Here is a 27,404-nt window from a genome sequence, read left to right as displayed (position 1 = left end):
TTTTCTCTGCAAAACCTACGCATAGCTCCCCGTCTTTACTTATACACACCTGCAGGTTCAGAACAGTTTGGCCACCTTTCCTTCTCACGCCTGGCCCGGCTGGCTGAGCACCCTGGGCTCTGCTGCCACCGGTGTTCACACAAACAGATGCTCTTTTTTATTTTTGGCTGATTAACATTGGCGCAAATGAACAAGGACACTTACCCACCAAGGACACACAACACAGGAACACCAGCTGTTCCTGCTCTGCTTCTCAACCAATCCATACCTGCAAAAATGCCTGAACAAACCCTGTAGCTTTCAAGGAAGTATCTGCAACGGAAAGTGACTGACCTCCACAGCCCTCCATAGTTACCAGTGTGGACAAAGGGGAAGCCCCTTCTGCGGCTTGAGAAGTTACAGCAGTGCCTAGAGATGCCATCTAAAAGCCAGGCTTAAGTTCTGGAACAGATTGTGCTACAGAAGTTGTCTTAATTTCTCCTCCCCAGCTAATGAGCTGTGAAAAGGACTGGGAAGAGAGGACACCCAATCTAAAAAGCCTACAGGCAGAGGTTTTGGAGAAAGAAACACTGCAGGACAGCAATGAAGGACAGAGGATCCTGCACTGGCCTGACCTGACACTCACCCGGAGCGTACTCCAACACGGAGAAGACTTCTCCCTTGGCACTGGTGAAGGTGACTCCAGGCTTGCCTCCACTCTGCTGGCAGAGCACTGGCGTCTCACTGGGCCACTCCGACCTCACTGGTGTTTGTGCCTCTGCTTTTTCTTCTTTCTTCTCCGTCTCTACCATGGCTTCCATCTTTTCCTCCTCTGCAATAGCCACATTATCCAAGGTCTTCTTTAGATTTTCCTGTAGCTTTTTAATATCGTCCAAGAACTTCTTCTCCCGAGTGGGTTTTTCCAGCTCCACAGTTGGGGAGGTAGGAGAGCCAGTCAGCAGCTGCTCCACAGTCATATTTTTTAGGCTTTCCAAGATCTTGATGGCTTCCTTTAGCTCCCGGAAGCTCTTTGGGGCTCCGTCCTTGCCAGCTTTCTCTGCAGCAAGATCTGCAACTGCCATAGCCACAGCACCCTGGACTTGTTCCTCTGCTTTTTTCACCTCCTCTGCTGCCGGCTCCTCAGGCTCAAAGTCCTCAATTTTTGGGTGGTCGTCTTCCATGAGGCCATTGTCTGTCTCCCAGCTGTCGCTTTCATCCTCCCACTCAGAGGATGCCCCGCTGGTGCTGCCGTCAACAGAATCGTAGTCCGACTCCTCAATTTCTGATTCAATATTGTATAAGTGCTACAGGAGAGCAGAGTTACAAGAAACTTAGGCTGAAAAAGAGTTTTAGCTGTTTTTAAATGCAAGTCAGTTCCCCCCATGGAAAGGGAGCTTCCACCTAGGATTGGTCGAGCTCTTTCAACCCCTTTTCATCTATACAGTGTGGACTGTGTTTGATCCAAATAATGTGCTCATCAGTGACCAGCACAGATTATGAATCAGCATAGCCCCATCCTCCACCTTTCAAAGGAGGGCATTAGGGGAGAACTAGGGCAAGTTCTAGGTGGGCTGCAGCCATCCCAGTGGCTGGGATCCAGCCAAGGAGAGAACCCGGGCACCAAACAGCTACCTGGATGCCCCGGGGTTTCTGAACGCAGGGCTAGCTCAGGAGGTATCGGGTATCGTGTGCTACGTTAGTATTCCTGGTTCTGCTTCTGCACCAGCGACCGTGTTGGCACAGAGCCCTAGCTTGGCTGCCTCGACACTTTATGACTTCCACAGAGACAATGCTGGAACCAGGAAAACATTCCCACACCAGCTTTCCCCTTCTGTGGCACACAACGCCGCTTTAGCTGTTGTATGTCACTACTGCTTAAAATTCAGCTGGGACGAGGAAGCCTAACCCAATTTGCTGAATAAGCTCTTACATAAAATGTTCTCCTCCCCTTCACTACTGGAAGTCGAACCCATCCACACTCCACCTAGCCTCACCTGTTATAATCATGCTTTGCACATGCTACATCTCTCACGAGGTTTCCCTGCAGAGGCTTACAGGCATAATCCAGCTACGAGCTCCAACACAGAAGCAGGGGAGCAGGACGACTTTGTATGGCTGTGTTAAGAGTTTCAAGATGGGGCATTTTATCCACAGGTTTCTGACACTTGAATGACAGCCCAAGAATCCTCTTATCTCACAAGATATGACCCCAGAGGCTAAAGTGCATGGACAGACAGTTGCCTTGTCAAAGCCTTGAACTGAACCAGCACTGTTCAGCTAGTCCTGTGCCACCCAGAGACAGGCAGCCGGCAGGGGTTAGTTGGGTTCAACACAAGTGACTGCAGGCAGGAAAAGCCATCAAATCTCACTGCCCTCAAAGCTAATCCGAATCTGAGTCAGAAAGTTAATTAGCCAGTTATGCCATCTTTATTTTTAGAGCTGAGAAAAAGCACCCAGACAGCTCGTCTCTGGGCACATGGACAGGCATTGATAAATCACAGTTTTACCCACTGATAATTCACGCTCCTGACATTTCCCCAACTCCCATAATTACGCAGACGAGCAGAATCGAAGGGACTGGTGTGACACAGCAGGAGATGCTGCAGAGCCCCAGCACCGCAGTGTGAGAACGGCCCTTTGTGGAGCACACATCAGACCTCCAATTGTGCCTGTGATCCAAGCACATGTGACAACAGGGGGAAGGGAGACAGCAGCCTGCTTTGTAATGCTCTAGTCCTCTGCCATAGTGCAGGCATTGACTATTCTACTGTAATTAATGCAGAGCTGCTTGGTTTAAAAAGAAATCTTGATCGAGTGCTTTCTACTTGCAAACGCGTCTCTACAGCAGAGGCAGTGGTGTCCTCTGCCACAGTGATGGAGATGGGACCCTACAGAAGGTCTTATCTTATCTTTAGGCTGTCTGCCTGAGTTTGAGGCAACAAGGAGAAGAGTCATGGGATGAAACTGTACGTGGAGTAGTAAATAAGACTACAAGACAGTGTAACAAATATCTTAGAACAATGTAGAAGACAAATCAACAGGGTTAAGTGCATTGAGTGTGGCTATATCTATATTTTTAAGTTTGCACTCAAATCCTTTCCCTCCCCACCCCGGGAAGGGATTTGGGTCTCATCCCTAGGTTAGCTATGGCTCCAGCCCAGCTCCTAGAGGAGCTGCTTTAGGCAAAGAAAACACCTTGGTGCTGTTCCAGCACTGCCTTAGTTGGGCAACGCAGTGAACCTGTGCTCAAGTCAGAGCTGATGATCCCAGAGCTCTGCAACCCCCTCTGCAAAGCAGCAGGCACTGGAGGCCAGGAGCAGGGCTGTGGTCAAAGCTGTGAACATGCAGTGCAGCATGTGAAGGGAGCCGCAGCCTGCCCGTGCTTTCCTAGTCTCTATATTCAAGAGCAGGATGACCAGTTAGCTGCCCAGTCCTCCTGACAAAAGAAGTATCTCCTTGTGCTAACAGAATTGGGAAGCCACCCTAGCATATGGGAAGGCAGCAATAAATACAGCAAGATTCCCGTACCCAGTGCATCTCTCTGCATGGGATTTAAAACGAAGGTTTGTCACTCAGCCGAGAATTACAGGGATATCGCGAGCTGGAACAGGACCTCACCTGAGGCAGAATGATAGTCTTGGAGTTATCAGCCCACACCACCTCCACTTTACTGCTGACATCGACACGAGCCACCTGCCCGACCGAAGGCTGTGGAAACAAGAGCAGTTTGTCAGTCCCTCTTCTTTCCCAGGCATTTCAGCACCGAGCCAGGAAGGTTTTGAGAAACAAATATTCCCCAGGCTGGAAAACCTACCTAAAGCCACGACTGCAGCCTGCTGCAGAAGCGGCGGGAGTCCGGCGGTCCCGTGCCAAGGGGGAGAAGAATCCTCCAGATGGGGTTTCCGTGAGAAACCCCAGAACAGTGCCATGGAGATGGGGGAAATTCCCTCCCCCAAGGACGAGGGGACCAGGAGGGCTGGTCTGGCAGCAGGACCTGGCTTCTGATCAGGACCAGGGCCATCACAGGGCTGTGGCCTTTCTGCAGGCAGCACCGCTGGGGTTGTGCCGGCGAGGGGACAGGACCTTCCCCTGAATCGGGCTGCCCTCTAGTGGGGTGCCAGATGCCGGCCCCGCACCCCGACACCCAGCGTCGCGGGCTCCCAGCAGCTTCTCCCAGCAGGGAGGGCGCGGGCCTGAACAGACAAGTCACAGCTGGCACAGGGTGTGCATGTCCTGTAGCATCTTGCACTGGGAGAAGGTTAATTAGGTCAGCTGAGCAAGCTCGGATGTGTTTCATGCTGCTGAAACTAGAACTGCAATAAGAGCCGCACTAGCATTTAACCTTTTTTTAGGGCAGCAGTCTCAAAAGCTGGAGGTCTTCCCTGCACAGTAAGGAAGCCTCTTTCCTAGCAAAGAGCATATCCTCTACAACATAAATTATTCCCTCTTCCTCCCCAGGAGATCAATGAGCTCAACCAAATTAACATGTACATAACAACTCAGATGAAAACCAGAACCCCGGGTTCTGTTGCCAAATGAAACCAGTTTTGTGACAAATCCACCTTCACTCTTGCTCAAGAGCTCACGGAATATCCTCATATTAGAAGTTGCTCTGAAATCCTAAGGAAGAGTTTTATTAAAAACCCTCAGGCATACGTTTGATTCCTGTCTCGAACTTTGTTCTTGCTCTGCTATAGATTGTCACCGAGGTCAAAGGCTTTCAAGGTTACATCTCCACCAGACTTAGAGATTTGATGTTACTCATGGCAGCAGCAGACACCGATACAAAACCAGCAAGCCAGGGAGTTCAGGATGTCCCCGTGGGGCCCAAGGCCCTCCTACTGACTCTTTCAAGTGCTTCCACTAACACTGGTGACAATGCAGTCACATAACTGCGCCCAGAACCCACCTCGTTTTCGTTAGCTGTGGCTCCGTCTGAGTTGCCGATACGAATCACAATGTCAGTAGTGCGGAAGCGGAAATCTGGATGATCAGCAATATCATACACACTCACATCCTCCTCCTCTCCGATCAGCTGCATCAGAGAGAACGCAAACACGTCAGCCCCAGGATGCTGCACTTACCTTCAGAGCCGGCCTGCAACGCATGAAAATACTTTGGCTTTTAATTTTGTCAATTCTCAGTACTTTGTGTTGTATTTTGTCAATTTTCAGTTGCTCCAACAGCCTGCAAGGAGCTGCTAACGTCCCTTCCTGTCAACTCATCCTGCAGCACATCAATCAAGGCGCAACAAAGAAAGGAAGCAGATATTCCACCTCATCTGCTCACCCTCGCCTTTACTTCAGGTTCCATGTCACTACGATCGCAAGACGTGCAAGAACAACATTTTATTCCGTTCTGAACACCCGCGTTTCTCAAAGCAGTTCTTTGGGGCCCAAAGCGTTATGGTTTGCTTCTGAAACGATCCAAGGCAACAGGGAAGCATCTGACAAAAACCTTGTCAATTAATAGGAAACATCTTTCCTTTGATTTCTCCTGGAGGAACAGAGCTAGGAGCCCACAAATAAAGACAAAGGGGTGAAGTGGAGCACAACCCCAGGCCAGACTGATGCTCTGCTTCTGGTTGTAAAGGGCCTTGCTCAGTTACCGCAATGGGGTCTCTAAGGCAGAAAGCAGCGCACTGGATCTGCGTGGTTCGAGCCCCCCTTTCCTCTCGAACTAGACTGCAGCCTACCAGACCCTGCGAAGTACAGTGGTCCTACAAGCCCCGAGAAAAAATGGTATTAGGCCGACTATAGGCAACAGTGCCTGGCAGGGGCAAGCAGGACAACACGCAATAGATCATCTTTCCATGAACTAGCACAAACATGGGAAGGAAAAATTCTTGTAGTGAACTCAAGAAATCAACTGTCTGACAACGTCAGCAAAAGCCTTCACCCATGCCAGAGCCTGATGTTCACTATGGGATGTAAACCCTCGCCTGGTCTGCGCTGCCTTGCGGGCATCTACAGATATGAAGCGACACCACCGCTAACTAAGCCTCCCAGGCCCAAAAGCACATTGCTGTTCCCTCCCTCAAGGACAAGCTCCACTGCAGCGCTGACTCCCAGGGCTTATCTGTGCTTATCTGCGAAGCCTGCGCAGTTTTGTGGCTGCTTTCTCTTAGCTGGTTCCTGCACTCACCTCCACATCATCTCCGCTGGATTTCAACTTGAACCACTTCACCACGCAGGTACGGCCAACATGGTCACCAGACTGCACCACTCCATATAACCCGGGGTCCTGGGAGCTCTGAGCTTTTGGTCGCAAAGGTAGGGAAGAAAACAGGCGAGTTAAGTGGAGGAGCACAGACTTTGCAGAGCAACTGAGGCTGTCAGCTCCTGAGCTCTCCCAGCTGCAACCTTCCATTTGTGAATGGCATGAGGAAAAAAACAGTTCTTCCTACACAGTCAAAAATGTACTCGGCTAACGAGTTGCATTTTAATGGGCACGGAACGACAATCAAGTAAGATTATGTTGCATTGGACTGGGTGAACACATTCACTTTGGGACCACTTTTGAGCTCTATTGCCAAGAGAAAACACACCGTCACCTTAGCGCTCAGCCCTCTGAATTAGCTCCGCACCAAGACTGTCCGAGTCTGTGCACGGGCTGGCCAAGAGCTCCCTGAGAGCAGCCCTGGCTGCCAAGCTCTTTCTCTAGATGTGCCACCCACAACAGTTTTGCCTCTCTGGAAAAACAGACGGGGCAGCAAAGGTGGAAGGCAGGCAGGATGCAGGCAGGCATATGCATGTGTACACACACATCGGGGATCCAACAGCACCAAAGCTGGGCCTGGACCACCTCCCTAGGCCTGGGCTGATACGCAGCACGCTGGTGTCCAGATACCTTTCAGATTTATCTGGCTGACAAGATCCACCTTCCAGCATCCTTAGCAGTGGGATACAAGGAACTGTGGGCATCCCAGAGTGCTTGGAAAGTGTTGTTTGACCAACACAGAGGAACACAGATTCCCAGAGGTGAAACTAGAACAGTAGAGCTAGAGCTGATGGATAACTTCAGTTTCCACAAACCATACCTAACCCACAAGACCCATCAGATTATTAGTCAAAAATGGCTACACAAAACAGTATCATCTTTTTTGCTAAGCCAGCTTTCTCTCTTCCCAGTCTGACAATATCTTGTGCTCCCCACTGTTGAGGGTCTATCCCTGCTAGGACAGAGGAGGAACTGAGAGCCAGACGGTGTGCCATCAATATTTCATACCCAAAAGCTGTAAGTCTCCTTGAACTTGTGCTGTGACCCTCACTAATGTCACCAGTTAGTCTGGTGAAGAAAAGGGATGCAAGAAGATGCCTCTGGACCCCAAAACCCTCCAAGAGAAAAATGGAGGGTCACGATAGGTAAGCCACACAGAGAAAGCAGTGTGAGTTGTTAATTTCTCCCCTTATTCTGCAAGAGAGCTCAAAGCAGTTTGCACTTTCAAGGAGAAGGTGGGCCACCTCTAGTCTACAGAAATGCTGAGAATCCTTGGCATTTACTCCTTTCACATCCTGCCTGCTGTCATAGTTCAACCTTGGTATTTAAATAACGGTTCCCTGCTGGCATTCATGTTAGGCCGCCTGAATCACTGCCTGTCCCTTGTTAGGCCCCTGTGCCTACCTCAAGCGAGCATTACAACAGCTACTGTAGAAAGGGCTACAGTGTACGTTAGGAGATCCAGATCGAAGAATACTTCATGATTAAGAGCATGTTTGTTCCCTGAGGAGAACATTCTTTTGACACCCAATACCTCTTTTGTCCACCACAAAATCCCCAGGGCAGAACTCGTTGTTGTCCAGATGGTGGACTGGAATCAGCTCATTGGAGCGAATGTTTGTCTCCACGGTGCCATCCTGCCACATCACATCAGCTGAAGTCATCGTGGTCACCACTTCTACAGCAACCCTGGGAACACAGAAAGGCAACAAGTCACCAGAGGGAACGTGCAGGAGCACAGCTGGAACGCGATGCTGCCAGTGTAAGGAATCAAGATGGGTCTCAGCAGCACAAGGGTACACATAGCAGCAGGCTGGGAAACACCATCTAGTCCCAGTGGAAGCAGCTACACAGCAGGCTTTGTTTTGACGGGTTCTCAATCTCCGCAGATGTAACATTGCTGCAAGTCTATATTGCAGGAGGACTTACGTTCCAGGGAGCTGGATGCTGAGCTCACTTCTATTCCTAGTGGAGCAAATTAGTATCTACTAGCACCCACTTTTACCCCTGGCAGAGGCACAACAGGAGTTTCAGATACTTTGGAACTTAAGATCTTCTCCACTCAAGCACCTTCTAGCCTGGCAGCTCTGAGGAGTCTTTGAAGCTAGGAGCATGGGACTGGGAAGGAAAGATCAAGCAGCATCCATCTCAGCCCTTCCAGAAAGAAGGAAAAAAAAGGCAACACATTGTATGTGGGTAAAGCAAAAGGATGTTGTTTAAGAGACAAGTCTCCTTCCCAGCTGTTCAAACACATACATGTGTGTCTCTGCAGCTCAGAAATGAAACCCAAACACGCAACAATGGACCACATGCTGGTATTCTGCTGTGGAGCTTGACAGAGTTGCTTGGAAAGACAAGTTGCTGGGGGGCAGGAGGAACAGCACTGCAGTCTAGCTGGACAGGCTCTTCTAATGAGGCCTCAACAATTTTCATGCCACCTACAGCACAGAACAAATCGAATCCCATGCTGATTTTAAGTTTTGTCTTTATTTTGCCGGCCAGGCCTTCCAGGCGTAACACAAGTGCTGTATTTATGTTGGTTTCAAGTCAAACCATAAAGAAAATACAATAGGCAAATACAACTGTTTTCCTCCAGTGCTGTTTTTATGAATGTCAGAGAAATATTTAAGGAGAAATAAAATGAAGTTTCTGGTAGGGCCAGCACTCAACAGCAGAAATTATCAGAGAAGAAAAAGCGTAACGGGTCAAGCGTGGTGGGTGACATGCCAACAGACGGTTCCCTGGGAGAAGTGGGGGCATGTGCAGCTGAGGGTGGGAGAGTAGAAAGGCAGGCCACCCAAGGAAACGGTACGGTCCTGTCTGCAACACAGTTTACGCTGCTTCTCAAACAAAAATCACAACTTGGCATTAGCGAAAATCCCTGTATATCTTCACTAAAAAAATAACCAGATGTCTATGTGCTGCCTGTAGAGCTGCAGCAAGTCGCGAAATAATGGTAAAGCCACAGGCTGAGCTGGCCCCCTGCAGTCAGAGATGCCCATGAGCTGACACATCAGATCTGGTGACTAACTGCAGCAAGCCCATCGCTTTGCATTTCTCAGCAGCGTTTGGCAGCACACCTACTGATGGTCTCACCGGCTTCATCTGAATAGTCAAACAGCGAAGACCCCTCGTACTGAGCCGTGACCAGCTGCCACACACGCCCTTTGAAGTATCAGCTGGGGTTTCACATTCTGTGCTTAAAAACCTGTATTTCTTATTCTCTGCAGCAGGGTCATCTCTGCAAAGTGTTCCAACATCTGATCTCTGCATTCCTTGTACAGAGCTGCCCAGATCCAGCACAGGAATCTCTCACTGTTGTCACAGGGATTTCTCCCCACTGCCTGTACGGTGCAGAAAGCTACCAGGTTTACTAGCCAAGCACTCCTCAGCAAAGCCTTTAATGAAGCAGAGGCACTCAGCAGAGGGGTAAGAAGTGACCAGTAAACTGCGAATCGTTCCCAGGCACACTATCATGCTCTCCTATTTTTGTTTCTTTCCCTCGAATATTGCTCTGCTCATGTTTTTGTCCTTCAAATCCAGTATCTCCAAAACACACAAGGACTAAAGGAACAACTGTCCTTGCACACAGTCAAAGCTAAAATACCCAAACAAAATGTGAACAAAGTTCACGGCATTCTCGAACCACTGGATCTCCTAAATCCTGATAATGTCACTATTCTGGGAGGATTCTTACATTATCTGTACTAGTTCGCTTCTGATGCAGGATCTGTACACAACTAGGAGCCCAGGGAAGCCAGCAAGAGAGGCTAGCCAGCTATCAGATGTTTTTGCATCCCCTGAGAACAGCTTAAACATTCTCAAGTTCGGTAAAAGCTGCTGAGATCCAGTTTTATCTAGAAATGGACAGATAGATGCAACGCTACCTCCCCAGGCTACTGAAATAAATCCCTCCAAGGCTCTCAGGGAGCGCATTTTGCTCATTAAAAACCCAATAAGTGGTATACTGCTGGCCAAAGTTGCAGATCTTTCTCCAGAGTAGAATGAGGACACAGAGCCCACTGCAGTAGGAACCCCTGCCAGCACAGACCTCCGCGCTGATCTGGAGACAGCTCTCTGAGGGTAAGCCATCCTTTCCCACCAGCATGGCCTATCCTCAGCCTCTCTGCAGAAGCTGCCAATGATGTAACCAATTAGTGTTATGTTTAAGCTGTATGATCTTCATTCACCTGTCTCTTCCTCTGCGTACAGAGCCCAGCACAGTCAATGCCCCGAGGCACAGCTGAGATAGAATAGCATCAGTGCCACATCACATGGCCCCACTTTCATCAGAAGCTGGACTGAGACCAAGCTGATTTCAACCAGGCCACTGCTGGTCATCAGAAGATAATCACTGCTGGTTACTACCAAGGGGTGTTTTAACATGACGCACACCATCACACCTCCAACCAAGCGGAAGAGATGGTTTACATCTGAGAGCTTTGATAAGGGATATTTGGCAAGCGTACCTGGGTTTGGAAATCCAACTCACCTGTCCCCTGGCTTAAATTCTCTTGAAATCTTTGTCTTCTTCTTCTTGTGCTTCCGCTTCAAGTTTTTGATGGAAAGAGGGATACTCTTCTTGCGGCCAGTGCCGCTGCCACTCTGGGAGGAAGCGGTGGAGCTAGCAGAAGAGGTGACAGAGCTAGTGTCATCAGTGTCATCGGCTGCCTCATCATCAGCATCTTGCTCCATGGACTGAAGCCGGTAGTCGCTTGACCCTTCGTCTTTCAGCAGAAAGGGAGGCTGCTGCTGTCGCACCTCTGCTCCCCCCTTCTCCTTCCCAGTTTCTTCAGGCTGCTCCTCCTTTCTTTCGCCAGGACTCGGTGCACTGTTGGAAGAGTCATCCAGCTCACACTTTGATCCAGGCTTTAGCTCTTCTGATTTTTGGTCAGCAGCTGCAGCAGACTCTTTGTCAGGGGCTTCACTGGTACCCTGAGACTCCGGGGAGCATGACATGATCTTCACTATCTGCTTCTTCAGCAGCCGCCTCACCTAGAGAAAGCAGACCTGGGTCAGACAACATGCCTGTACACTCAGCAAGTTGCCAGCCAACCTGGGGAACCGTTAGCTTTACACACAGAGGAAAACAGCACCCCACGGGCTTCTGCACATTTTACCTGCACCAGAGTATTCGGCAAACCAGCATCTCTCCATTGCTCTACTCAGGAGCAGCACTGGACTAGTCCAAGGAAGGTAAGCTTTGCTCCTTAAGGCTATTTTAAGCACGCTCTGAACTTTTTGTTCCAGAAGGTCACAGGCTGCGCAAGTTAATCTACATAACAGACACAGCTATGCAAGGAGGTCACCATCCAACGCTGATGATATCCTGTTATTCTAGGAACACCGCTGCTCTACAGCCAGCATGTAGAAACCATAGCATGAGTCATTTGGCCTAGGAAGCAAAGATTTCTTTCTTGTCTCACTGTAGCAAGGATTTAACTGAACAGTTCAGCTCCATGAGAAACCTGAGGTCATGCTAATGAAAACGACATGCGTCTAACAGTCCTGGCTGTCAGAGCACACCAGCTCCGACACGGCTTGACCCCTGCAAGGTGACACCTCTACGTTCAAGGTCCTGTTCATGCTCTCTCATGGCGTTAGCTGCATGCTTCACCCAGCGCCGTCAGACTGCTCTACAAGGTGACTTCGCTGCTGGCAACAACAAGCCATTACTCTTTACAACCACCACTTCAGGAGTCACATTTCAGACCACATGACTACCTGGAAGATTTCTGCTTTAAAAGCCACAACGACCAGAAATGCTTAGAGAAATCAATGCCTCCCTCGACCCCTCAGCTCACCTTTTTGGCAACTGATCCTTCACCCAGGACACAGTTCCTCTCAGGGCATTCACAGGTGATTTTTGCAGGTTCCACTTTGTCCGGGAATACATAGAGGCACCTTTCCCCAAGCTGCCTTTGGGCATGGTCAAAGCACCCTAGACGCTTTACCCTGGTAGAATGGGAGGACAGCCATGAGCAAAGTGCAACAGCAGTAACAGAACCTAGTAGCGACCAGGGCCTCCACACAACTGGCACGACCTCAGGCCAACAGCACTTCTGGGGTGTTAGAAGCCAACACCACACCAAATCTTTTCCAGGCACACAATTCTAAAGGAGGAGTGGAAAATCTCACCAGGGACTGGGTGGGATACAAGGGGTTTGGGTAGGGCCTCAGTCACTCCTCTCCCTCCAGCTCCCCCTCCCAGAGACAGCTGCCAAGAGGCATTTGAAGTTGGCATTGTTTTTTTTCGCAGTCATCCCAGAGCTCCTCTCCTCCAGCTTCCTTATGAGCTCCCGGCAGGAGCTACACTGCATTGTGCTATTACTCATCTGACTTCTGAATTTTCTCCAGCCCATTTTTGAAGCTGTAGCCTGCAGAGGGCACCAGATGCTCCCTCAGCACCAGCCTGGGTCCAGAGCAGGACACCTTAGCTGTCCTGAGCTAGTGCAGCCACACAGTTAAAAGCTGCAACCTGCTCCAGGCACAAGTGGAAGGACCAGGGAAGAAGCGAGCTGTTGCCAGACGCCACTTTCCTCTATGCACTTGTCAGCTGGAGAGTACTTGGAGAGGATTGGTGGGATGCTAGCCCCGGTGTTGGTAACTCCAGTGCCTGCTAAACTAATTTGGAAGCTATTCTCACATATGCAAAGCTCTGGAATACACAGGCATACAACAAGGAGAAAAACCCACTGGAAACAGCAGCATTGTGTCTAATCAGCTGGTAGGCAGGCGTGTTACCCACAGTCTGTGCAGGCCCTGGGTGCTGGGAGTGAAAAGGGGTTTTCAACCGATCTCACCTGGACAGTTTCTCCTGGCTGATTATGGAGGGAGGAGGGCTCACACTGTCTGTACCTCCAGGACAGAAGCTTTTAGTGATCCAAGTAACCTTTAGTTCTACTACCTGTACCTACAGTATAAAGAGAGAGAAAGCAATTTAATTTTTCAGAAGCTTTCCTAGACCAGTGTCTAGGATCTGAATGCACAGGAAAGCAGCAAACCTGCTTTTATCATTTAAGATGGACAAGTGCAGTTTCACCACATCCAAGACCACTACAGTGCTCCCACAGCACAGCTCTTGGCAACATCGAGAGCTGCTACAAGTTTTTAACTTCAAGAAAGATGACATCTAGCTTGGGAAGGAAGCTATAGTACATACAAGTCAGAGGTGCAATGTCACAAAGACATGCTAAGGGACTCGGAGCTGCTCCCTCTTTCAGCAATGAGTCAGCAACGTTTCTCCCTTTTTGGATAGCATGCAACATTAAGTTTCAATGGAAGAGGTGCTTCTACTACCCTAATGATCAGCCTCTAAGTGTATTGGCACGCGATCACCTTACAGGGTGCTGGCAGGGACCCTTGGGAGTAAAAGCCAAGCTACACTCAGAAGTCCTGTCCATCCACAATGAGGAATTTGTCACCTCAGAACAACATTTGTTCTTGGAAGGTTACCATGGAAAGCTGACTCTGCTCCAAAATGCCAGCCGGCGACTGTTCTGTGCAGAAGGTGGCCGTGTGTCAGCTTGTCAGTCCTTACCTCTTCCACCACCACTCTGAACTTGCTCTTTGTGCTCAGAACAGGCTTCACACCTGAGAGCCACTGCACACTGGAGAAGACTTTAGAAGGCCCGATGAGGACTTGCCCAGGATAAAAGCCATATGAATCATCAAAGAAGAGACCCTGTGTGGGAAAGAGAAGGGAAAAAAACCAGCATGAAGGACTCCTGCTCTTAGAGATTTAAGATTCCAGCATTTCTCTTCTGTCATTCATGTTCAGTAAAATTAACCGTAAAGGAAAAGTCTGCAAGTTGCCCATCTCTTAAAGCTCATTCCTCTCCTGAAGTCAGCCCAGCAGTTCCTATAGCAACCTGCTCTGTCACACATCCGTAGGGGACTATGACTCAGTGGGGGAGAAGCAAGGTACTTGGAGGAAACAAAAGATGTGGATTTCCACACAAGTGTTCTCAATAACAAGGTAGCCAAGGTGGGCTGAGTCCTGGGCAAGGACACCCATCTTTTTTCCATGCTCTAATTCAAGCATCTACAGCTTTCAGAGCCAGAGGATGCCTGCCTTCACTCCTCTGCTTGTCAAATTAAGTTTGTACATATTACTACTGTCTGCAGTGGATTAGTTAATACGACAGTTCTTTGAAAACAAAACAGGACGGTAAACAGTCGCTGTCCTAGAGCTCCTTCCCACTGCTATTTAGAGTGACTTGATGAGCAGAAGATTCGGGACGTGGGGGCGGACAGAGCAGTTTAGGGTAGATAAAATACTGAGTACAAAACTATATCGAGTCATGTGTCAGAAAGGATGAGAGCAGTGTGACAAGAGCTAAGTCAGGTAAGTATCTAACACACAGCAGTTCTGAGTACAGGATCAAGAGTAACACTGGAGACAACTCATGTTTCAGACCAAACCACAAGTCTGCAGAGGACTATGTACTCTTTAAAGGCAGCCTGACTCAAAACAAGCTATCTCAAAATTGGGTACCCAGAAACTGGATGCTGCTACAGCATCCATTTAGCAAGTGGAAGACATACTGCACAACCCAAAGTAGAAGAGGTAAGATACTGGAGAATATCAAGCAACAGACCTCACCTTTTCTATTAAGAATAAGGAAGCCACAGCAGCACATCCTATTAAACCGATACTCCATTTACTCTTCAAGAAACAGGCATTAAATTTTAACAGAAGTGCAGCTTTAGATCAAAGGGACCTTTGCTTTGAAGGCTGGGAGGGATAAGCGCTGACTGCATTGCTAGTTCCTAGGAATTACACGCAGTTCTCAGCCAGCTCCCAATACCGCTGCCGGAGTGCAGCAGGGCCCTACTGATGCTGTTTGGATAAACAAGCAAGCTGCCATCAGCCTTTAAAGGTGAGAGGTTAGATCCCGTCATCACACAGGGAACTATGTTTTAGCCAAAAGCTAGCAATCCTTCCCCACCATGTGATCTGGAAAATGCCAGGATGGTGGCAGGTCTCCATTCAGAGAACACGAGGGATTACAATAGCAAGAGAGACAGTATTTTACGTGATCTGGAAACGTGCTTCTAGCAGAACACCTTTTAAACAATATGCCCTTTTCCAGAAGGGGAACTATTTTGAAAGCATAAAATGGAGTAAGAGCCTTTTCAAACACGTACAGATATAATGAGCAGACAGTGAACTTCCTTGACATCAGCCATCTGACTGGATGTTATGCAAGTTGTTTGCAAAGAAGGCAGTTGGATACACTAATTGTAATACCTCCTCAAAACCTGCTCATTACTAACATTACCTTTAAGCTACATCCTGTTACACTTACTTCAAGTGAAGATCTAGAAGTGTTTTTCAGCTGTGATGCATCGTTTAATTTTTAGTGTTAACAAGCGCCTGTGGTTTTGCCTTCCCCCTCCCTCCTGCACAGAAAGCTTACGAGATGAAGCTGATCAAAAAGACTCTCGGGAGAACCAGAAGCTCACCGAGTCACTGACGTGAGGACAAACATCATACAGCTTGGCTCCATCTTCTGTGCTCATAGAACACCTGGAAAACAGACAAGAGACACGGTGGCACTTCCAGAGCTATTCATCTCAAGCAAACAGCACCAAATTAACGGCCACTGCCTGAGCGGGTCTGTCCACATGCCCGGCAGTATATCGCTGAGCCTTTATGGTCCACAGCAAAACTGGTTGTGGACAAGCTATAGAACTACTGCCTGGTATTTAAAGGTTCCCTTCAGGATGTAAAGAAGTAAGTAATATGCAGGGTGCTGGATAAGATTTACCTGCTAAAAAGTCCCATTTATTACTCACAGCAACACTGGAACCTGAAGGCAATTTGGATATACTTGCTTCAGTAATAGCTTCATTTCCAGAGTGACTTTGGGTAAAGATTTCGAATGATTCATTAGGAAGAGATTTTGAAAACAGTTACCTCATTTTGCATAGCTATGCATGAGCTGGTAACAGAAACTAAGCAAGGTTTTAAATTGCACCAGTAACTACAGGCAATACAGATAGAGAAGCGTAGCTATTTTTCACTCCCAGTTTAACATATGCGTAAGAGCCTTTCAGTCTGGGTTAATCAAAAGCTAAAACAATCAAAATCACAGGCGCATCCACCAATCATCTGTCATAGCTCTTGCATTGCTCGCTTCTCTTAGAAAGACTCGGAGCTGGCTGCAGGGTTGTGGGTGGATTTAAAAAAAAAAAAAAATCAGTGTCAGCACTCGGTTTCCAAGACAGATGGGCTATCCCCCAGCTACCAGGCCCATCAGCCTCTTGGCCCTCCACCAGTTCCTTCCTTCCTTCTCAAAAAAGTTTGTCGGACAAGACAGGACTCAGTAACAGAGCAAATGTAGTGAGTTCAGATGGTTTTAGTTCTCAAGTAACTGTCCAACACGCACAAGGAATAGAATTCAGATCCTTCCGCTGGCTTTGCAGAACTACAAAATAAGTTAAATAGATATTTCTTTCAATATCTCTAGTTAAAGCTCATTAGAGATACAGCTTTGGATTATGCCTTCATTGAAAGAAAATTCCTAACACTGTTGCAAATCACAGTGAAAATAAAGCAGTGCTGATCAGTCTTGGGCTGCTTGTTTGTCTTTGATGAAAACCACTCGCCTGGTGGTTTCTATGCTTTCACAGATTTTTTTTTTTGTTTGTTAAGGTAAGAATCCTCCCTCCCTGCATCTCAGTGAAGGTATGCACTCCTACTGAGAGAGTCTGGCATATGCAATCCATCTTAAACAGCCACTTTTCCAGGACAGAAGCGCAGCCTAAAAACCAACATACTTCAGTTCTGGAGGACTGATCTGCTGGGATTGAAAAAAACCTGCCACCTTTCAGACAACAGCTTTTCCACAGGGTGACCAATGAATCTCAATGTTTCCAGCGAAAGATATACTCTTACTCTACATCTGAAGATAATGCAAGCAGATAATTTATCAGTATGCAAATGAGAAGCCCAGCCTGTTTTTAGTTTTCCCAAACTTGTGAAACCAAGGGGGACAAGTCTTCAACAGGAAGAATTACCTGGCTCCATTGGAAAGCTTGAGGATGACTTGGTTCTTCAAGTCATAGACCTTGCCCAGCCAGCAGTCATAGGCTATGTAGTCACCGTACATGAAAGGCTATGAACAAAACAGAAAACAAGACTTACAAACATCAACCCTTGTACTTTGAGCCATCAAGTCAGTCCTCAGACAATGCAAACTAGATCGCAATCTCAAAGGGCTTTATGACAGCAACCGCAGCTCTCGCTATACACCAGAATAAGTGTACATTCGAGAGTCTGACAGTCGGCATACAGCCTGGATTCTCCATTTAAACAGCTCAGGCTTCCTCAGATTTTTTCCTTAGATCTCAAACCTGCTAAGTCACGCTTGCCTTCAGCCAATATTAACAGTTAATTTTTATTTCCGAGCTTAATATTCCATCCTGAGCAGAAAAGCCTGTATCCCACTGCCTTTCCACAAGCTGTTTCTTGAGAAGGGTTGTGACGCTCCTGCTCTTCACTCCCAAATTATCTTTTTCTCACAGGAAAAAGAATGATGAAATCCTATGCCACCTGGTCTCTGGAAACCACCCACCCAGGAGGGAGGAACCAGGTACATTTCAGACTCTTCCAGCTCAACAGAATACTCTACTCCTCCCAGCATTTTTATAGCCTGTTTAAACAATAACAATACTGCAGCTCAGAAGCTCGGTGCCACCGCCACGGGGCTGTCCCAATCAGGTCATCACACCAGCCCATCTCAGTGAACTTCTCACACCATTTAATGTCAACCTAGCCCTCCAAGTCAATTTGGTCTCAGCGATGTGATCAGAAACACAGAACAGATGGGGAGATGAGGTGATGCTGCATCATCTTCTTCTAGGGAGGATACTTTCAGTTAGTTTAAAATAAAACCAAACCACAGATGCATCTTGCACAATATGGATGCCTCCCTTGCATGTGTTACTTGGAATACAGCAGCATCCCTCCAAACCACCAGGCCCTGGATCCCACACGTATTTTGGCTATGTTCTCACCCAGATATGTTGCAGGTCCTTGCTGTTGACGGGGTAGAGGATGCAGTTCGTTCCTACCAGCTTCACAGCACACTCTATGTTTACATCAATTACTGTCCCACACTGGCTGTCCTGAAAGCACAAAAGAGGAAAAACGGTTTATCGCCAAGGGAAGGTCCTACATACACACATACATGCTCTGTGTACAGATGGGAAGCGCAGAGACAAGTCTCAAGAGCAAACCTGCCTCATACCCTTCAGGCCCTTGTTCTGAAGGGGCATTTCTCATGACCCTGAGATAACTCAGAAGGTGACATCACTAAAGACTTGCAGTGTTCTCTTCCCAGTTAAAAATTGCAATGGCTGCTAATGCAGCAGCCCAGAGACTGCAGCCTCCACTCAAATACAACCACACTATGTCAGGTGATTAGCATTTACTTGCTTTAATCTGCCTGGCTCCTTGGTCTATCCAGCTGAGCAGATCTCTGCAAGTGCATGGGACTGCCCTGCAGGAACTGCCCCGAGCCAGCAAAGGCGGGGGTAGATCATCCATCCACCCAGCACCCAAGGGAAAACCTTTAAAGCTATCTGTGACTTCTCATGTAAATCTTGATTTTGCAGGACAATATAAATAGTCTTCAGTTACTGCCCTACTGAAAAAAAAAAATCTGGCACCTTTCATCAGATTTCAAGGTTTCAAGCCAGATAATTTACAGTTGGTCCAATTACGAGATGGTTGTCATTATCTCCCTCACTTTTTAGCAAAGTTTCAATCTTTTCTGTCCCCAAGAAAATAATGCATGCTGTCAAGAGCCTTCTGGGGATAGTTTGGCAGGGAGAACACAATATGCATGTTGCTTACACATATGGTGGAGGCCTGCAAGGAAGGGCTGCTAACCCAAACACTGTCAAATGCAGCAGCTGCCCTGGCCTCCTGACAGCTGGGACAATCGATACTCTTATTTATTAAAGACCACAAGTCCATTATAAAAGCTGACTGAGGGCCAGCACGACAAATGCCCTGGTATCAGCAACTTCTGGAGCTGTCCTTATCTCAAGCATCGAGGTCTCTGCTCCAGCAGGACTTGAGCATAACACTCGAAAGGCTTATACCCTGTGAGAAATGGATTTGTTTGCTCAGTCCACCTATAAACATGCTGTTCTTTCAAACACATTAAATATTTATTCAGAGCTTTCACTCAGAGGCCTGGGCGGCCCTTTTGGGAGTTCAGGAGTTTGCTGGTGCTCAACTCCTCCAGTCTTATCTTGGGGACTGGTAGTTAGAGCAAAAGACACCCCGCAGACACCCGCAGTCCGGGATAATTCCTAGACAGATTGCTCAGCCCATTTGGCTGGCTTGTTTTCCACCTGCCTGCTGCAAGCCCTATTCCTCACATCGCACCAACTCTGTGCTCCGCAGCCCTGCGGCTCCTGAGGCGGCGGCGATGAGGAGAGGGGGTCCTGACCCAAACATCGCCTGTGCCAGCACAGCCGGGAGGGCTGGGAGAGCCTTGCAGGCTGCGCCCAAAGCGGAAGGGGCTTGTTCCCTTCAGCGGCTCCACATACCATTCCTATTTCTGGGAAGGCAAAGGAAGCCTTTCCCAGCTATAGCTCCATCGTGACAGACAGCAGCTAAGCCTAACGTAGCTTGTAACCTGCACAGGCTGCCAGGAAAGAGCCCGGCAGAGCTGCACCATAACTCTCACCTGAACAGGATTTGCCAGAACTATGCCCGACTCACAAAAGCTGCTGCCAGCATGATTGGAGCATGATGAGCAAGGCCTGCTCAGAAGTGGCACCTGCTCAACCCAAACCCTCAGCTTCTGAAGGCCAGAGCACAGCCACCTACGCCACTTTTCCTCCAGATTAAGCTAAACTAAGTATGCCCGGTCCACCCTCTGCCTGTGCTTTGCAGTTCAGCCCTGTGTTTTGGATGTCTTAGTAGTCAGAACCAAAAAAAACCTCAAGAAACAAATCCCTTGCCCTACACCGAGCGTTTCGGAATTAATTTTTCCTCTGTCAGCAGCCAACGCGACAGCAGCTCTGAGGCGTGATACAACTGAGCGCCTGCAGTTCCTGTGGATCATCTTATCTGGGCCTAAATGCCCTCTTTTATTGATGGTGAAAGAATAACAAGTAATAAAACCAGGACTGGGGCAACTGACACATACCAATACCCTCTGCCCATTCTCTAAGCGACAGTTTCCCCATGGAGAAGGTGCCTGCACCACCGTACGAGCCTGCCTCCCACCTAACACAGTCGGGTGCCACCTAGTCACAGCAAGAGCACCGGGTTTAGTTCAGCTTGCTTCTCCCTCCAGTTGCAAAACGCTTGAGCAAGCACAGAGCACTGTCTGTGATTAAGAAAGCAGAGGTCAATGTTGTGAGCAGCCCCCGAAGCTACAGCACTGTTGGTTCACAGCTCTCCTCCCTCACCTGCCACCGAACCTTTGTTTGTTATGAGTTTATTTCAGTGTCACATGAAACATTAGCCTGCGACACGGGAGGCAGATCTGCGGACTGAGGGGTTCTGCTGAATCACTCTGAGATGACAGCAGCACTCAGTAATGCAGGCCCGGAGAGAGAAGTCGCCAACTTGTCTCTTGTTCTCCAGGGCAGGTCTAGAGCCAGAGCACAGCTCCCCACCAGCCTGCTCAAACACAACCATCCCATCCCGCTCATCAGACGCTCCCATTAAAGGAGGGAGCACGTGAGATGAGCTAGCATTTCACAGTTCTATTACAAAAATCAATTTCTATCAACTCCAACAGCAGAACTGGAAGAGGGAGGCGACTGATCTTCCTTATAAGCGTTGGTGGCTTCAAGCCCCACTCACACCAGAACTAAGGGCACTCCTCAACTTTCTTCCTGCTGCTTCTGGTACCCTGACAGCATGCCTCACGCTGGAGATACTGAGTATTTAAGTAGTGAAGGGACAGAGAAGTGACTCTTTTCCTTCCCCATCAGAGAACAAGGCTTTAGGGCAGACTAGCAAACTCCCATCTGAGATAAAAGCAGTCCAGCAGGCAAAGGCTGCAGTCCCACACCTTCTGCCTCCCCCATCCTTCTCTTTCCCTCAACGCTCTTTTCTGATAAAGGGATCTTTACACCACCTTCTTATTCCTTTATTTAAAAGGGACAGCATAGCCCAGCACCCTTTGAAGCAACAAAATCCAGGTGCCTGGCAGATTGCAGACCTAATTCTAATCCTTCACCCAAATTAGCGTATCACCTGGAAAAACTAACACCACCACTTTCACCAGTTCTCATCCAGCTGGATTAGATTTACAGCCCCAGCTGCATTCAGAGAAAGTGATCTCATTTTATGCATTACCCCCTGAAGCAGTCTTTCCCCACATTCAGTGCTCGATGAGAAGCACATGAATTTGACTCAGCTCTCTTCCCTTGAGGAACAGAGGATTTCAAGTCCTTCCCGCTCAAGGTTAAAAACAAGCTCTAAGAGAGTGTGGTGAATACAGAATAAGTTTCACATTGTGCATTTGCCAGGCCAACTGGTGCAGGGCAACCATCCCACATCCTGAATTTGGCAGGCTGACACTTGCAGATTTTGTGTTTTAAATGCTCTTCTGATTTTTGGAATACATCTGATTAACAAGTGAAGGTTTTCTTCGGGATAGAAGGGGTTTGTTTCATTTACCACTGACATTTAGAACATATTTGAGGGCAAGGTGAAGTATAAGTCATGTTCAGATTTGCTATGCTTTTGACTAGAGTGGAGAGAAATTGAGTTATACCCTCACCATTCCATCAATTAAAAAAAAAAATGAAGTTATCAACCACTGGTACAAATGGTCAAGCAAAAGCCAGTGTTTAAACATGCAAACAGACAATAAAGGAGCATGCAAAACAACCGCCGGGCAATGTATCTACTGCTACATGTGCAGCAAGCCAGAGGAGCCAATTTCTGCTCAGAGGCATATGGAAACTGCAAGCAAAAGCAGCACATCCATGTTTGCTAAGAGCAGAAGAACTTGCTGTCCTGAAAGCTTGAAATGACTTTAAGCAGCACTGTAGAACAACCAGTCGAGAGGCAGGACTCAGAGAATCCCTCTGAGCAAGGATATACTACAGAGTCCAGCTGTGCCAGGTACAACGGGCGTGAACAGCTGATTTCAATTTGCTCACGGTCCTTTTTTTTTTTTTGGACTTAAATACTTTCATAAAGCTGCAGTTTTAGTAAGATACATTGACTCCAAATTTCCATTTCAAACAACTACGTTTCTTAAGGAAATATTTTGCTTCAACATTTTTCAAATTACCATTCAAGGTTTTTTTCCCGTTTTTCTTCTCTTTGGAAGATTCTATGAATAAGGGGTGGGTTTACTTTTGGTTTTTAATGGACAGAAAGGATTTATTTAAAAAATCCGAACACCCAGGTCAGAGAATGGCCTTTCCCATCCCTGCACCAGGCTGCACACCATGTGGGCAACTGCAGCAGTTAGCGGCCAGCTGCCCGCTTCATCACAACCTTGGTAGCCACATTGCTGGAATCAAGTCAAGGGAAGATCCAGGCGTGCACGTGGCAGGCCATATGGCTTGGGGTTAGAGGTTAGGTGCGCGCCAACAGCAAGAAATTGCCAGCCTAGTAAGCTCCTAAACAGACCACATCTCATCTGATAATCGATCTGAACAACGCTCCCAGTATTCCCTACACAAAAACCAAATCCACTCATCTCTGACAAGCATAAATGCTGTACAATTAGAACAGAATGACTAGGACTTAAAATAGTATCCAGGAAGGGTAAAGGTAGTGATTATAGGCTGCTGATCAAGAACCAGCTTGCCTTCTGCTGACCTAGCTGTGTCAGATGCTTCAACGTATGCCTTGCTTCAGTAGTGTTGGGATTTGCTGTATTTCTGGGAGAAACTGGACGAGACAGTGCTCGCTGTAGATTGAGAGGTCTCCCTGAAAACATTTCCTGCAAATCCTCTGCCACCGCACACAAAAGGCACATAGCAGCAATGTGATCTACCTCCCCCCCAGCCTCCCTGTTAGGTACGGGAGAGCAGGTCCCACACTCTCTGCATCTCAGAATGGATTGATTTAAAACTTAAGGATGGCAGGACAGTCAGGCTTCTTGTCTCATTACCCAACACTGTCAGGCTTGCTTGCTCAGGAGACCTTTGCAGATATGCAACAGTAGAGAGGCAGCCTTATCAGCATTTAATTTTCAAAGGATACAGCTAGGTCTATCAAACACACTAAAAATAGAACATGCTCAAAGCATTACTGTTCAATTCCATTCAGGCAATTTGGCAAGTCTTAGAAATCCATGCAGCAGTATCATGATCAAAAAGGGACAAAGGAAAAAAAGCACTTACGCTGGAGCTCATATGTCTGACCACATCTCGAGGGACCACCGAGCGATCTTCAAGCTTCAGCTAAGGGAAGAGAGAGACACTGGATTTAGTGACCCCAGATGATACTTGGTCAGAAACAACATAAATACGGACGCCCAATATCCTGTTCCTCTGGACTGAAGAGGTTTTCAGAGCATGATACTTCCATACACAGTTAACCCCTTGGCAAAACTGCAAAATCCAGCTGACAGATCCGAAACACAGCATCCAGGTGACCTGTGCACAACTGTGCTCTATGTCCACAGACACACCAAAAAGAGCGCAGACATTCTGACTTGTTCATCACTTCAAGTCTCAACTCTCCCCTTCCTCCATCTGCATCATGCATCACTTCCTACCCACATCCAGTCTAGGTACTGGAAAAGACAGGAGATGCAGGAAGCAGCGCATCGCACCACAGTTCTGTGTCGTCCTGCACCCTTTTCACCCAAGACACCCCCAGATATCTGGAAATCCTGTTTGGCCTGGAACATTTTAAGCAAGGTTCTGTATAGTGAGAAGTCTTAGCTGGCAGGGGAACTTTGCCTTGGAATAAAAAGGAAAACAAATGTCTGTTGCTGCACCCAGGTCCATGCAGGTAACACAAAATATCAATAAGAGCACAGATGAAGTCAAATCACTGCTCATACTCCAGCTCCTGCTAAAGCACTTGCTGGCCAAGGGCTACTGCTGGCAACAAAAGATGTGGCTGGACCATCATTACATATTCTACATCAGTCCACGCAGAGCTGTGGGCACCAGGAGTTGTTAGTGGTAAGAGGAGGTATCACTTGATAGATCTCCGGTGACTGCTGGCCTGTTAACCAAGGCCACGTCCTTCCAAAGTGGCCCTTCATCAGCCTGGTTCTGAGATCTGAAGGCTACTTCCAGGCTACTTCATGAAGCATTATCAGGAAGCTCAAAGCCACAAAACGCAGTTGCCATCGAATACGCCAAGACAACAATGCTACACGAGGGATAACGTCCTAAGCCTACTAACAGGGAGGCCACAAGCCTGAACTCCAATTTCAGGCTTGCTCCGCCTCACAGTAACTGAGTTATAATTTCATTCTGCTGAACAGGGAGAGGTCTCATCCGCATTTCAGTGGTCAAGAACATACTTGCATTGGTACATCTTTGAGCCCTGCGAATACACCAATTACACACCGTGCATTTTGGGAAGCACCATGCGAACACAACATCAGGGACAGAGCCTCTTTCACATCTCGCTTTCAGAATCTCTCTCCGCTACTGCTGCATTCGTTGCTTTTCCTTGTTGATCCCCAGCCCGAAATCCACTGTGCTTTGTCAGCATTTCACCCTAACTCACACCCTGGCTTACAGCCTGCTTTGCTAAATTAGACATAAATCTATAATCCAAGGACAGGATCTGGAATCAAACCAAAGCACCTGAGTATTTATTGCCTTCTTGATTGTGTGTTTCAGTAAGAGAGGAAGACAGCCAGCCAGCTAGGCTTTTAGACCCAACTCCTAGAGTCTGAACTCCAGTGGAATGGGAAACCTGAAGCCTCCCACAGCCCATTTCCAGATTGTGGAAGGGTTTTTATCACCTCCCACAGCCCACCAGGGTATAAAGATAGACATAAATTTTTATACATCTTTCTAAAATTATTTGTGAAAATAAGTACTGTGTAGATAGCCTCTTAACATCCAGAAGCAGGCAGCAACATCCACATTCCAGTAAGTACTCACGCGTGAGCAGCAGCAGTTTGGGTATTTTAACTGGAGTTCTCTTGCTGCAGAGCTCCAAGTGTATAGTGATACTTTCATTTCAACATGCATTAGGGCAATTTAATCTCTGATGCGTGGTGTTTAAATTGATGCATTATGTTTCAACATATCACTGAGCCATACCTCTCTGTTCTGTATTAAACAGTATCTGAAGAACCCAGACTGACAAGATGATCTGATGCTACCCGGCAGCAGCGATATTTGCGTGTTAGTCAACTCTGGCAAATCACAAAAGTTGAAAATGAGTAGTTCTCCCATTCTGTGATCCTTCCCAAATAATCACACAAATTCTTCCCAAAGCAGGGCATAAAACTGCCTCTGCAGGGGAACTACATTTAACCTGTTTTCAGATCTCTTGATTTTTAACGGCAGCACAACTATTTTCAGCTTCATGTGCCAGACCCACCTGCCTCAGTTGCTAGGACAAGCAAGCCAAGTAGTAGGCAGAATGCCAGCATCAACATTACATACTTAGCAGGTCTGTCATCACACAAAAGAGTATCAAAACCCAGAAGACACCCGACCAGAGGAAGTCAGAATGGCTGCTGCTGAACACATTGTCATTCCTCCTCCTGCCTGTTATACCCAGAGTGATGTGATCATCAGCCGAAGGTTAGCCCCCTCAATCAGCAGCAAGGGAACTCAATATTGGAGAAGCACTTTTAAAATAGGTACTTACAGCTCAGTTGCTATATTTACCTCCATAAAAGTCGGTATTAACATGAGTACTTTTACGTTCTAGCCACACGCCTTGATAATAGCCCCTAGAATGAGAAATATCAGTTTCCCCAGAGATGCCCTCAGCTAGTCCTGCGCACCAAGCTGGCCTCAACACCCTCCAAACACCTCAAACGCAAGGCACGTTTTGTGTTGCCTTTTTAAAAAATAAATTCACATTATGTACATTAAATAGGGCAAACCAAAGGCACTCATCACCGCACCCACATTTAACCCAGGCAAAAAGGGACGACCAACGTGCACCCAGGAGACAGTTATGCTGGTTAGGGCACTGACTGCGAAGAGGCAGAACAGCTCCGGCACCCATTTATTTCCTCTGCCATTCAGATGCTCTCTGGGTGCTCAGCACTGAATCAACGCCTGAGCTCCACAGCAGATCTAGCGGTCAAAAGGCACCAGCTGCAGCTTAGAGAACATCTGACACTTCACCAGGCCTGGTGATGCTCATACCAATGCAGCAGGAAGGGTACAGAAATTTTGATTTTTGCACAGAGAACAAGCACCAACAGGAACATGCTCCCCTCCTCAGCTGAGTCACCTCGCCTCAGATGAAGTAAGGTTGCCATCACAGCTCTCACCTGAAACTGGGTAGACTAGGAGAGGACAAACATTTCTGCCTAGCCACCGAGCATTATCTCATTAAGCCCTGGTAGCTTATTGCTTCAAACCATTAGTTTATCACAAACTTCATCATCTGAAGCAAAAATCTTCGGTGTTTTTTCTTTTAAATTAACTGCAGAGATTGGGAAATAACACATGTGGCAGCAAACTGGATCCTCGCTTTAGCAAACAGTTCAGCGTCTAGGTGTAGGCACCCTTGGGCAGGGCCGGCTTAAACTCACCCTGTAACTCTCTGGGTTTAACCCCTCAACTCCATAAAGCACATGGAAGACACAGGGCCGAGTTTCCTCTCCGACAGCCACCTTCTGACAAGAGATCAAAAGCAGAGTGATTTATTTTGATGACTTAGACTAGCCACCAGTGCCAAGTATTGCAGCAGGTAAATAAGTACCAATTGCTTCTGAAGTTTAGTGACAAATAGAGGAGTTGCTGAGTGCTATAGGGACAACCACCTCTGGCTGGTGTGTGTCCAAACAAAGCCAGCACTGGAAGCACTTGGTATCGGCATAAAACCCTGGTTGCTACCTGCATATTTAAAAGCAGAGCTTAAATTCAGTAATAAGCCATCTAGGTTTGCTTGTATCATCACTGGTACTCAAGAGCAGACAAGAACACCTCTATACAGGCTCCAGCTACCAATGTTGTGTCCCCTTGCAATGTTTTATCCAACAAAGGGGAAAAGACAACACATTCCTGCTCACTGGCAGCACATCTCTTCCTTTCCTATTCCC

General features: G+C 47.6%; 1 protein-coding gene across 1 annotated transcript in view; it reads right to left on the bottom strand.

Annotated features, from left to right (window-relative positions):
- Nucleotides 1-27,404, bottom strand: part of UBE2O (ubiquitin conjugating enzyme E2 O) — a 67,156-nt gene that overhangs the window by 7,499 nt on the left and 32,253 nt on the right. The window contains exons 2-14 of the mRNA XM_075111700.1: nucleotides 23,545-23,604; nucleotides 18,223-18,333; nucleotides 17,224-17,321; nucleotides 15,667-15,730; nucleotides 13,739-13,882; nucleotides 13,002-13,111; nucleotides 12,003-12,153; nucleotides 10,691-11,193; nucleotides 7,733-7,887; nucleotides 6,124-6,236; nucleotides 4,889-5,014; nucleotides 3,598-3,687; nucleotides 626-1,283 (exon numbers count right to left, since the gene is read on the bottom strand). Coding sequence (XP_074967801.1) covers nucleotides 626-1,283; nucleotides 3,598-3,687; nucleotides 4,889-5,014; nucleotides 6,124-6,236; nucleotides 7,733-7,887; nucleotides 10,691-11,193; nucleotides 12,003-12,153; nucleotides 13,002-13,111; nucleotides 13,739-13,882; nucleotides 15,667-15,730; nucleotides 17,224-17,321; nucleotides 18,223-18,333; nucleotides 23,545-23,604 — 2,383 coding nt within the window. The remainder of the gene's footprint in view (nucleotides 1-625; nucleotides 1,284-3,597; nucleotides 3,688-4,888; nucleotides 5,015-6,123; nucleotides 6,237-7,732; nucleotides 7,888-10,690; nucleotides 11,194-12,002; nucleotides 12,154-13,001; nucleotides 13,112-13,738; nucleotides 13,883-15,666; nucleotides 15,731-17,223; nucleotides 17,322-18,222; nucleotides 18,334-23,544; nucleotides 23,605-27,404) is intronic.

The sequence above is a fragment of the Phalacrocorax aristotelis genome, chromosome 16, assembly GCF_949628215.1.
Source record: "Phalacrocorax aristotelis chromosome 16, bGulAri2.1, whole genome shotgun sequence".
In the NCBI taxonomy this organism is placed as follows: domain Eukaryota; kingdom Metazoa; phylum Chordata; class Aves; order Suliformes; family Phalacrocoracidae; genus Phalacrocorax; species Phalacrocorax aristotelis.
Note: the sequence above shows the minus strand (reverse complement) of the source record. Positions and strands in the feature narration are given on the sequence as shown.